The sequence below is a fragment of the Buteo buteo genome, chromosome 18 (assembly GCF_964188355.1).
Source record: "Buteo buteo chromosome 18, bButBut1.hap1.1, whole genome shotgun sequence".
In the NCBI taxonomy this organism is placed as follows: Eukaryota; Metazoa; Chordata; class Aves; order Accipitriformes; family Accipitridae; genus Buteo; species Buteo buteo.
The window spans coordinates 16,276,820-16,290,460 of record NC_134188.1 but is presented as its reverse complement, the minus strand read 5'-3'; the positions used below and the strand labels follow the sequence as shown (position 1 = coordinate 16,290,460).

Genomic DNA, 13,641 nt, shown 5'->3' with positions numbered 1-13,641 from the left:
TCCCAGTGAAAATTTAGGTTAGGGCTAATGAATCAATAGTGTATACTTTATAGTTCATGCTGTCAGCATGGTAGAAAGAAAATTCTTTTCTTTTTATAAGAACATGTTCAAGGACCAGCATTTTTCAAAGATCCCTTCATGACTGCTTTTTTTTTTATTATTATTCCCTGAGAAAAAAACTTCATTGTAGTATCTGAGAAAGATTCTGGAAGATGTTGATCTAAATATAAGAAAATACAGTATCTTAGGTCTTCTTCGTCTTTTACATTTTCAGACAGGAGTCTTTAAGCTTTCTCCTGTGCTCCTCATCATCTTTTGTTGGCACTCCCTGAAAACACCTGTATAACCACCCCCTTTCCTTAAAACTCTTCAGTAGGATTGCAGACGTACAGAGACACAGGGTGGCTGGTGTACGGACTTAAAATATATAATTGCTTCTCTGTACTCTCTTTCTGTTGTGTCTCGTTATTCACTTGCATAGTAACTTCTTTGAGAAAAAAAAATGACGTTTTTCAGGTCATGTCAGACTGATGATCCATGAAGGATTCAAAACCTTTCTAGTAATAAATAATAAAAGCAACAATAAGCATGATACATTCTAAGTACTTGAATGTTGCCCTATTTTGTCACCTAAAAGTCATATGGTAATGGGATTTTTAAAAGTTCAAGATGTATGCTTTTCCCATTAACCATGGTGAGATGATGTTTCTGTCATGGCAGAAATCTTTTTGTCTGAGCTTCTTTCACACTTTTTCTAGTTAATGTCTTCAGTACTTAAAGTTACTCCTAGGTCCAATGAGTGACTCTAATAATATGGGTCTACCTATTTAACTGGTATTCCTAGAAAATAGGTGTATATCAATACAAAATGATCTATTAATTTCTTTGGACATCTTGATATCCTGTGAGTCTCGTATTTAATTCATCCAATTTGAAAGTTCCCTATACAATCACACATGTCATTTCTTTTTAATACCTACCTTTCATTCTTCTAGAGCCTGTGTTTATGGGCTATTAAACACAACATTTATATTTCCCATTGTTGAGAGTGTACGGTCAAACCATGTTTTTGATTTAGGTTATAATGGAATTTTGAAAAACATCTTTTTAATGGAATTCTTTTCCCTGTAAATGTTACCTTTTTTAAAGAGCTACAATTCTAGCTCAAGGTCTACTTCTTAGTCTTGTCTTTCAAATACAAGGAGAGGAACGCTACCCTCTCTATAGTGACAATGCGATGAATAAGTTTGTCCTTGGCCTGACAGAAGAATTTTACCTTGTGTAGAGCTATTTTTACCTTATTGGAAAGAATATTGCCTGTTTTACACTTATCTTTAGATATCTTCAGCATACATCCTTAAATATTTTAATACATATCATACAATGTCCATTTTAAACTCCATAAGAAATTTGTACATAAAATAATTTAAACTCACATAATTGAGCTGGCAGAGGACATTGTTCTCACCAATCTAATTTCTACTTCAAAAGTGAATTGACTGGTTTGTCACTGATAATGGATTTCAGACCCCTCCACAGATTCCATGCTAGATTCCAAAGTAGTAATTGCCTAAAATAAAGCAAGATCTGTTTTTCATTTTTTATTTGATCCAAATTTCATAGCAATCAGCAGTGGACCGTTGTCTGGGTCACAAAAACCTGCCCCTTCACTGTTGCCCCCATCAGCTGCAGCCAGCTGATGAACACAGAGAATGAATGATCCCTCCTATGCATGCCTAAAAGGCAAACTACAGTGAACACAAATTGGAAGGCTATTAAGTGGTAAAAACTGCTCCGACTTTTGTACAAATCCTTCTGTCAATGGCAGAATATTTCCCCCTTTATTTGCATGTTTGGCGAATATATTGCTAATACTATATTTACATTAGAAGTGGTAACTGTCACTTAACTGCATTTTCAAAGTGGTCAAGGTTGTGCCTCATGTTAGAGAATATGGAATTCATATAGCTAATACCCAGGAACTGCTTTGAAAATAATACAATAGGTGTTATCATCAGTGCTAGCTGCTAGCACTGAGATAAGGGTAAATAAATCATATCTTTCAGGGCATAGGATGAACACCTATGGAGCAAAAAAAGGCATTTTCTTATCAACCAGCCATATACATCATCATAATATGAAGGACAGACTTATTCTATGTGGGGCTGTCCAACTGTCCTGGTTTCAGCTGGGATAGAGTTAATTTTCTTCCTAGTAGCTGGTATAGCGCTGTGTTTTGGGTTCAGTATGAGAAGAATGGTGATAACACACTGATGTTTTCAGTTGGTACAAACACTACTTAGCAACAAGTCAAGGATTTTCCAGCTTCTCATGCCCAGCCAGCAAGAAGGCTGGAGGGGCACAAGAAGTTGGGAGGGGACACAGCCAGGGCAGCTGACCCAAACTGGCCAAAGGAGTATTCCATACCATGTGACGTCATGCCCAGTATAGAAACTGGGGGGACTTGGCCTGGGGGGTGTGGATCGCTGCTCAGGAACTAAATGGGCATTGGTCAGTGAGTGGTGAGCAATTGCATTGTCCATCACTTGTTTTGTATATTCCAATCCTTTTATTATTATTATTATTATTATTGTTGTTGTTGTTGTTGTTGATGATGATGATGATGTTTTATTATTGTTATTATTATCATTATTATTTTCTTCTTTTCTGTTTTGTTAAACTGTTCTTATCTTAACCCATGAGTTTTACTTTTTTTTTTCCCCGATTCTTTCCCCTATCCCACTGGGTGGGGGTGAAGTGAGTGAGCGGCTGTGTGGTGCTTAGTTGCTGGCTGGGATTAAATCAACATGTCACACGTTGCAGGTTTATACTGCAGCAAGAATACTGAACCAATGGCTGGCACTGCTGTGTGAGAGGTTATGGTCCCCACCTCTGTCTATCCTTTCTTTTATTATCTATTTTTCTAGAGTTTTTAAAGTAAAAGGAGAGGGTTTTCAATATTTTTAGTAGCTGTCTTTCTTTTTTCAATATGGCTGGATGTGAAATGGCTGAGATCTGCAGGAAATTAATTAAATTTCCCATTAATTTTATTCTTCCATATTGGGCTTACTGTTTTAATGTGGGGGAACTGCAAGCATGATCCTTCACCTTTCCTTCTTTTTAAGCTTTCCTACATTTATTTGTTTTACAGCTAAATCCCTGCTTTTGTACCTGTTAATCCTTTTTTTCACTGTATGCTAACAAGAAATCCAATTCAGAACTAACAGATAGCCAAAAAGAGCTGAAATTCAAAGCTCTTTGTTACCTTCCTTCTTTAGTTGGAAATTAATTGGCTTGAACAAATAGAAACTTGAATCACACATAGTACTTTTATTTTTAACTAAAAAAGAAGATACTTTTTTTTTCATTTGCAGAAAAAAAAAGAATATTTGTCCATCACAATGCACTTACTTACAAAAACAAGATATTGGAAAAAAAACTGTGAGGTTTCTATAGCTAATTGGAAAATAGCATTTATTCGCCTGAGGAAAAAAATAGCAAAAACTATAGAACTTTTACTTCTGCCTATAGAGACTACAATTTAGATGTCACAAATTTCCCTTATTTTGTGCTGACCGGCTTCCAGGTTGTGCATCACAGATAGTAAAAACTTAATCTCAAGGATGAAAACATATAACCGTAGGAGACACAGGATTCTACATTAAAATGAAAATATTTTATCCTCCAGGAGAGATATGTAAATTATAAGTTTTTTCAAGAAAATAAAAAATCTTTTACAAAATTAAAGATTTTTAAAAACAATTCAATATTTCAAATTTAGTTTGGAATTGAAATCAAAAGACTTAAGTTCTAATTTAAAAAAAAGTTTCTGAAAATTCTGATTACTTATTTTGAGGCTTAAAGGAAATTGCAGAAAGCCTCTGTGAAAGCAAATCTCAGAGACTTTTTTAGAGGTAGAAAAGATTGCTTCCTTCTCCCACTGTCTATATAAATTGCAGAGAATCTCTCCTCACACCTGTATGAATTTTTACTATTGAACTCACAGTATTTTCATTTATTCAGCTATTTGATTCCTTGATCAAAATGTTTTCTAAAGAAAAAAATTTTAAAAATCTCCTTTCATAGTGCATACAGCAGACTTGCAGTATGGGTTTCAGTTAGTCAGCAGTATTAAAGCTCTTTTTCTGATGTCTGCAACGTAGGTTATTTTTTTCCTCCAAATGCTGGGGAAAGAAGTACTGCTATGATAATATCTATTCCAATACACAGAGGAATGGCCTATGTATTTCTCACAAAGCAGCTATTCTTGTTTCAGAACATCTTCTCAAAACTTGTTGAAGCCATGGCACATCAGTTCAAGTTTTGTCAACATTTTAAATACACTGAGGTTTGTTCATACATACAGTCTGGAACTTTGAAGGCATTTGAGAAGTAAATCAAACTGCATGTCTTAGGACGCCCATACAGAGAAGATTAATCATATTTTCTTGAGAAGAAAGAATACAAAAACAATTTTATGGAAATTCAGTGTCATTCTTGCTTCAAAAACTGACCTTGAAAAAAATCCTAAAGGACACACACTGCTTTTACAAGGATTTAGCAATAATGCACTGAAAAAGATTATTGTATTCCTAAATTATGCATTAAAATGAAAACTAAGCATTGGTTTCTTAATAGATTGCAGACTATATTGGTTGATATATCAGTTAGAAAAACACAGGACTTAACACAAACATACATAAAGTTGTAGACTCAAAGTCACATGAAAGTGAAATCCAGACATGCTTAACTAAGAAAACTTTTCATTGTGTCGTGGTTTAACCCCAGCCAGCAAGTAAGCATGACGCAGCCGCTCACTCACTTCCCCCCAACCCAGTGAGATGGGGGAGAGAGTCTGGAAAAGAAGTAAAACTTGTGGGTTGAGATAAGAACAATTTAATAGAACAGGAAAGAAGAAACTAATAATGATAATACTAATAAAATGACAACAGTAATAATAAAAGGATTGGAATATGGAAATGATGCACAATGCAATTGCTCACCACCCGCTGATCAACGCCCAGTTAGTCCCTGAGTGGTGATTCCCCCACCCCCACTCCCCCCAGTTTCTATACTAGATGTGACATCACACGGTATGGAATACCCCTTTGGCCAGTTTGGGTCAGCTGTCCTGGCTGTGTCCCCTCCCAACTTCTTGTGCCCCTCCAGCTTTCTCACTGGCTGGGCATCAGAAGCTGTAAAATCCTTGACTTTAGTCTAAACACCACGTAGCAACAACTGAAAACATCAGTATTATCAACATTCTTCTCATACCTAACTCAAAACATAGCACTGTACCAGCTACTAGGAAGACAGTTAACTCTATCCCAGCTGAAACCAGGACACATTGCAAGCTGTTCTCCCATCCAAACCAACTGATTATGCAGGGATATACCAGCCTGCTAATTTCTAGACACAATAATAATAATAATTACATTCCTGCAGAACATACGATCAGGTTACATTCATTAAGTGACATTTTTAAGTGAAATTACACCAGATTGTATTATAACCCATGGTGGGCTTATTTTAAAATGCAATATAATATTTCATTAACTGTTGCTTAACAAAATTTTGTATAATTTGGGAATATTACACTATTATTTGTTAAAATTCTACTGAAGCCAATCTACCTTTTCTCTATTCAAACATGATACCTATTGTTGAAATGAGAACACTGATTTATTTTGGCCAAAGACAGTGTAAATACAGATACATTTAAATTTTAGACTTCTGCTTATGCCCAAGACATCTTTTAGAAATATGAAAAAGAGTTTGGAAAGATTATAAGTCTACTTAAAAAAGTGCACCTAAACCCATTATGAAATCCATCAAAGATCAACTTATATTACTTTTGAAAATCATTGAACTTCAGGTTTATGCACTACTAGGCATGGAGCAAGATGCGGAACTTCAGCATCTGACAGAGACCTGTCAGCTGAGTGCAGTTAGAAAGTGATAATTCCACTCAACTTACTCAAACTGTTCGGCGCTGTCTGGCTCATACCAGCACCTTGGTCTGTACGCAGAAATGAACAGGTACAACTAGAGGTCATGGAATGTCAATGAGAGATGCTCCCACTGGCCCTATCTATTCATATTTTGGATCCTCAGTTAATGCCCGCTGAAGCTTCAGCGTCCTTTTCAAAGATGTCTTTGGGTACCCTTATTGCAGCTTTCTGCACCTTCATCCACATCACAGAGATAAATGTCTCTAGAAAAACCCTGGGTGAATAGAGGTTTAAATGGCATTGCTGGCACTGGGGAATGGATGAAGGCACCAGTCTGATGGCCGAACTGAGTTGTCATATCTCTTCTGCTACAGATATGCATGCTAGAGCATAGATATCCCCCTCAAATGTGAATCCAGATCCAGCGTTCCCTGTGGTAAATGGAGTAATCGGATCTTCTGGTTGAGAGGCTTTAGAAATAAACACAATGACCTGTTCATAGCAGCCCCCTACAGCCTCATTCAAAAGTTTTTTGTACAAAAAGTGAAATGTTCCTTATCCCCCTGCTGGAGGGAACCTTTTGGAGGGAAAATATATCTACCCACAACTTGATTGTGTTTATAATACCGCAGAAATTGGAAGGAAAGTATTTTAAAAGAGTGAATTAGCTATAGACCAGGTTTGGGTTTAGAACGAATGAGGCTGGTTTTCCCTTCTTCTCATCACAACGTGCTGTGCACTGTCTAGATGACGTTAGCAATATCAGCAGTCTGGATGTTAGCCAAGGTGTTCTCTCCACTTTTATTTCTTTTTTTCACTGCTTATGAATCACTTCTGATAGTGAAAAAAACCAAACAGGACATGGCAAAAAGAAATAAAAGCACTATTAAATGTTTTTTGTAAATGGTATATAATTTGTCTGCTGCTTTTCCTCTGATACTGTATCCAAGTGCACTATAAAGAGTAATAAAATGCTGATGCAACATGGAATTTTTTGTAATGGAAATAGATTTATTTTTAAAGGCCCTCCTATTATAGATTAAGGTATGAAAAAAGGAACTGTCAGCTTTACAAGAGGAAATAAAATGTAAGTCACAGTAGCCACAAAATTTTAAATCTTTGGTATGTAACTAAAATGCTTCATTCTTTTGATAGATCTGGGGAATTTTAGCGGTCGGACAAGAAGTGCTGTCTCTGTACGTGAAGGTCAAGGAGTTGTTCTGATGTGCTCCCCTCCACTTCATTCACCAGGTACGGTAGGCTGCAGGTTGCATGTACGCTGGTCTTTTATAGTTTGCTCATTATTGGATGCTCAGTATTTTAGATACAACATGTATCTGAGAAAATGAAAATATCCACCGTTCTGCTGACAGTTTTTGGAGTACCAAAGGAGTAATTAAAGCTCATATACTGCAAATGCCACTGAATAGCAGCAGAATTTCTGTTACAAGATTGCCTTGAACGTAACAATAGTCTCTGTGCCACCAGTGGTGAATATGCTGCCTTGAGGTCACAGAAGATTTCTTTTAGATTTTCAAAGCCTTCAGAAAGTGTTCCAAATGTCAGTGTCATGATACTGTTGTTGAATACAAATTGTCTTTTTTTTGTCAGTAGTACCGCCATGATTTTCATTGCTTCCTCTTGCTGTATAGCTTAGTTTCCAGTACAACTGCATCATTGCTAGAAGTCAGAAATATCATAAAACGCATGAAATGCCTGTGGATTCCCAAATGAAAGTGTAGATATTCCAGAGAGGTTACATTTTTGCTTTTCAAATTGGCACTCCTGCAATGTCTGCAGATAGCTAAGTATGTCTTTATATTTGCATATCATGTAACACCTGGAGACACAATGCTAGACAGAATGTCTTGTTTTTCAATAGATGCAGTATAGCCTATCGTTTCCCTCTTTGGGAAATAAGGTCTGTACTGAGGGGATATTTTCTTCCTCCAAATTTGAGCCCTAGAAAAAACTCATGTTGCAGATGGAAGAGCTACAGAAAATAAGATCTCCTCTGAGTTTCTGTTAGAGAAATGTGTTCAGTTTCTATGTGTTCTAGAATGATAGTTATTACTGTATTACAATTATCAATGTAATTAACACCTGTTATCTTCTGGCCATCTCTGCTTTTCTCTCTTCAGAGTACATTCTTTTGTTATGGTTGCCTTTATAATCTATTTCTGAGTTCAACACTACAGTCTTTATGTGATGAAATCGAGTGCGTGATGTTAAGGCTTGATTATGATAAGTAAACTGAAAGGGAAAAGATGTAGGCAGAAGAAGTGAGACATAGTTTCAACACCACAGCTGAATTTTATTTCCCGAAACAAACTGAGAGTGTAAGGATAGATGGGCATTAGTAAGGAAGTAGTCATACACCTTTTAACAGCTGTCATTCCAAAAAATGCACCTTCTATGTCATCAAACTGTTTACAAATTTTTCCCTAAAACTATGCTTTTAAACTTACATTTAGACAGATTCCAATACAATGTTCTACTGTAACACACACATTGCCTTTGATGGTGAAAAACTAGTATCTTTCATTTTCATCAGTGGGCCAGCAAAACCCCTGCTGTGGAAACTACTGTGCTCACAGACAGCATTCAGTTGGTTTAGTTTATATTGTTTGAGCACCAGTATGCTATGCCAGCAGGAAAATTACTTCCAGAAAAATATTTTGAGCCCCTGTTGGCATAGTTTTGTCATCATAGCTCTGCGGTGTAGAGGAGTAATCACCGAAAGCAGAAAAAGTGCAATGATATGCAGATGTAAACAATCTCATGTGAATGGGAAGTAGACTTGACCTCCCTTTCTTTTGGTCATCATGTAATGCAGAACCACATGCAATTTCCCTCCAGCTCCCTGCTTGCAAAATACTGAGGAGCTGTAAGTCCTTGTGGTACTGCAATGGGACTGCAAGTGGTATTAGGACAGTGGCTGGAGTCTTCTGGGAAAGCAGGGATCTACCTCCATGGGCCTTCCAAAAAATTCTGCATCTGGTGATATTTCAACAGTAAATCATTCCACAAAGCTATGACAATAAGGTACAAGACATTATTGAAAGATGACTGCCAGATCAGAGTCGGTTTGTGAAAAATAATTTCGGACAAAAGCAGAACTTTAAGGAGGAATTGTGTGAATTCAATTCCGAAATTAAACAGAGAATATGAAACTTCTCTTGCAGCTACAAAAACACTTTTGCAGAGCAGAGGAACTTCAAAGATTTGTGTTCAGGAACATCTAAAACACAGGGTTGGGGTTTTGGGGTTTTTTTTTTAAGCATTCAGTTTCTGGATGCTCCATTTTAGTTTCTGTGTCTGATTTGCAAAGATGGTATTGTCTTCTAAATAGTCCTAAGAAATTATGACCTTTAAAATCACCTGTGAGACAAACTTTCAAGTGAATACTAAGCTATGGTAGTGTGTAGTAGATATATCTGAGCTAAAGACTATTTAAAGCATGTTTGAGATGTGTAAACATCTAACATTAACAAGACCATGAGTTATGAGGGTGTTTTTGATGACAGAGATTTTTTTGTGGATGAACACCACAAGCTCCGCTATATTGATTTATTCACATTGATCAGCACCTTTAGAAATAATTTTTACTTGCTTATCCCAGGAGATAAATCCATGATACAATATCAAACCTAATCATTCTCCACAACCTTGTAAACAATTCGTCCTTCAACAGAATCCCATTCCTCAATCTCTAAAGTCAATAACTACTTATAAACTTGCCTAAGAATTTCTGGATTGAGCCCTTTTAGAAAATGACAATATCATTGTGGGAAAAGAAAGATGCCTTAGTGAAAGGACAATATATTAAAAGAGATATAGGTTTATTAACATGTTTTCAAATAAAAGATAAAGTAGATACTTTTGATTGAATAATACCTATATTCCATTCTTACAAAACACAACTCTAGAAAAATCTCAGTCTTTACAAAGTACCACTGACTGAAAAAATACTAAAATAATTTCTTTTGACAAGAATTTAATCAGAAAACAAGTTGCATATGTATACAGACTTGATTTCTGTTTATTAATGTTGTGATATATTATCAAAAGGTAATGCAATAAACAAACAAACACAAACTTGTGATATATATAGATAATTCTTGTAAGTTTTCATTAGGTTGTTGTCTAAATATTTTACAGAGGAAATAAGGGGGGGAGGGGGAGTGCACTTGAAATATATTCAGAATATTTTCAGTGTGAATTCAGGTAAGGGAATTATTTCTTGGGTTTAATAAATGAGTTTGTTAAGTTATTGTCATCCTTGCTAAGAAATAGTTGAGCTGCAAAATGAGGGAGGTTTTTGGGAGAGATGCTACCCTCTCTTTCAGAACGGTGAAGGAAAATACATTCAATTAAAAGTGTTTTGTGCAGATTCCTTATGACAAACAGCCACCAGCACATTCTCACCTCCTGCTTTTCCTGGACCATCACTCCAAAAAAATGCTTCCTGTGACTTCATTGGGAGTCCTGTATCATTTTAATGTGTCTATTCTAGAAGCTTTTCTACTAATACTGTTTTGTTGCAAATCCTTAAGTTGTCCCTTTTGAAATATATTAATCATCAATAACTTGATCATCCATAAACATAACATTTGATTATTCCTTACCCCACATTAGTTTTTTTCTCCAAGATGGGTTTCCTAGACAGTTAACTCTTAGGTAGCCTTGCTAAGTGAGAAGTTCATTCATTACTAACTGCTTAAACAAGTTTTGTTTGATGTCTCCATTTTAAAAGGCCTCTACTGCTTTTTCCCATAAACAGGATTATGGCTTTTCGTTGTGGTATTCTAAAGGATGTAAATATAGGGTTTTATTCATTCATTTAATCATCTTAATTACAAGGTTTACCATAGAGAGATTAAAAATGAATGGAAAATTTCATCCAGATTTACATGTTTCCCTCAGAATTAATACTTTCAGCTAAGCTTTTTAAGGCTTTTATTCAAAGCTTTCAGTATGAGCTTAATAGAGAATGACGATTCCCATTGTTGGAATGAGAACAGCATTGATACGTGCAGGGGAAGGCAGATGCGTGCTGCCTCCCGCCTCCAAGGGACGCTGCCGTCTGGAAGAAGCACTGCTACATAATCTTTCCACAGCATGTAACATCTGTACAGATGTTAAACTATAACTGGTTTTTCTCTCTTTCTAAAGGACAAAGCTGATCTTACCCAGTTTGGAAACTGTGCTATAGGCTGCATCTTTTGTGCCTCCCCTTTAGTGTTATAAAACTGTAGTTTTCATGAGAAATTCTTCACAGAAGATGATTAATGCCAGTGCTATAGGGATCACAGTCCTTCCCACGCATCTTCCAGATGTCTGCATAGTGTGTTGCTAAACTGACAAGCTGCTAAAATAGAACTCCTTCTACCAGTTTTCAGGAGGTTTTGTCCTGTTCTTCTATTTCCTACACAGCTGTCCTAGTCCTCATATTAAATGGAGAAAGTCATGTCAAATAATGTTTTTTTAAGTTGTTCTCAGCTTCTGTTTTTGTGTACTTTGGACATACACAGAAAACCACTTTAGAAGTAAACACAAACCAATCACTTCTCACTGCTCAGGGTCTGCAAAAGGAATCTGAAGGCTGCGTTTGCATTAAAACTGCAGCTTTGGGGTGCAGCTCCACTACAAGTAGGAAACCAAGTCCAACTGAAGTGCAGTAGCTCTCTAGTTAGAACTCCCCTGGTTAGGCCCATACTGCACAAATTATACGTAGAAATAACGAGACAGGCTCTAAATGACCTCATTCAGGTACAGAATTGTTAGGAGTACACTTCTCCAGGCAAATTAGTTATGATAACAAGATTGTTATATTTGGGCTAGCCTGCCCTCAGTATGCTCATTAACTTGTTTACAGGCAATTGGCTCAGGTATCTGCATGCAGGACACAGCAAATTCTGTTTTGAAGGCATCCATACACCCTCTGGCTCTCCATTTACTGAGCTGGCTTTTGTGAATGCAATTCGCAGAGGTCTAACTTTATGTATATGAAGGCCACAAGGTTATCGTAACGCTGTGGATTCAATCCCAGGATCTAGGCACCTAAGAGTGGCATTTCAGTACACATTAGAGAACTTCCATATGTACATAGACCTACCCATTACAGTTTCTTCAAAATCATAGGAAGTCTGCATGAACTTAGATCTGTGAATCTCCATCTCTCTCTAGACCTGACTGGATGCTACTTCATCATGTTAACCTGTTACTACAGGTGAGATTTCTTCCTGACCTTGATTTGTGATATCAATATAGTTCTGTATGTATTAAAAAGTAAAGTAATATCCAGTTTTCTTCTGTGATTTTTTTTTTTTTTTTCAAATCTGACTTTTCAAATCAACTTTGGCAAAGAAATTTATATAATTTGCTTCCAGGAGAAACCAATGTACAGGTGAAAGTCACATTTCTCCTCTCACCTTGAGAACAAGGAGGACCATTTTGCTGGTTCCTATCAAAGCACTGGCCACTCACAGTATTCCTAAAACAACAGCTGGACAGGTCATACCTCCAGCCATGACTCTCCCCTAACCTAAGCAGAACTTATTCATCAGTCAGTACCTTCTATTAGTAGTTTGTAGAGGTGTATGTGTATGAAACTGGTGATGGCAAATGGAACATTTCACATTCGCTGGACATAACTATCATCTCCTCCTAACTTCTAGGCTTGCTGGGAAGGTAGAACTGTCCAATACCCTGATGCTTCTCCTTCTACTAACAAAAGTGAGAGTTAGAAGAACACTGAAGTTTGGAGCTTGGTTTTTGTTTTTTGTTGGTTTTTTTTTTCCTTAAGACTTATATTAATGTTAAAATGGAAGCCAAATATGTGTCCTAGACTTAACAAACAGTTGACTTGTAGTAAGGGTATCTATACGAAGACATACAGGACACCCATCTTAATTTTTTTTTATTTCTCTTGTAATGTCATGCCATAGTTTGTTCTTCACTCATTCTAATTCATTGTGGCAGCATGATGCTGAGTAACAAAAACAGGCCACTTAAGTAACGGTATTAGAAAATGATTGCTAACTGTACAGCACAGAAAAGTTTCTTTAATAAGCCCTTAATATGTCATACATAGAGGACAAGATGGCACAACTTCTCTATCACTTCTCTACATGTCCATAACATATAAATGATCATAATGTACATATAAAGTATTTTAAAAACACTGTTTTGAGAGGCACAAGTATCAGCTGAATGAGTTAGCTATCATGAGTTGAAGGGTTCCTGTACTTCACTCTTAGGCTTTACTATATTTTTGTGTTTATTTGACGTTTACTGGATGCTAACGAAGCTTGAATTTGCTTTTCAGTAATGGGAGAAAAACTAGTGTTAGAAGACAGGTTCACAGTCCCTTAAACTCTATGTTCCTGTGCTAATTCTGGGTTAATTCCATGGGGTCATCTCATCTCTTCACCCACATTTTTCCCTGGAAGAATCATAAAGGTGTTTCCCTCTTGCATCCTCTACTTTATCACTTTTACTAGACTGCTTTTGAAACTTTCTTGTCTAGTAATGCTAATTCCTGTGCGTGTTATCATTAAAGAGAAAGTCCATGGCCCCTGACACAGCTCAATATAGGAATCTGTGCAACTGATTGATGACTATGCCTGTAGTTTTCATTATGGAATGAACAAACACAATTAACTTCTTTTTTTTTTTTTTTTTTTTT

At 36.4% G+C, this 13,641-nt stretch overlaps 1 protein-coding gene across 2 annotated transcripts in view; it reads left to right on the top strand.

Moving 5' to 3' along the window:
* CNTN5 (contactin 5) overlaps positions 1-13,641 on the top strand; it is a 370,989-nt gene that overhangs the window by 168,568 nt on the left and 188,780 nt on the right. For both annotated transcript variants that reach the window (XM_075050052.1, XM_075050053.1), the window contains one exon: positions 7,107-7,202. In XM_075050052.1, coding sequence (XP_074906153.1) covers positions 7,107-7,202 — 96 coding nt within the window. The remainder of the gene's footprint in view (positions 1-7,106; positions 7,203-13,641) is intronic.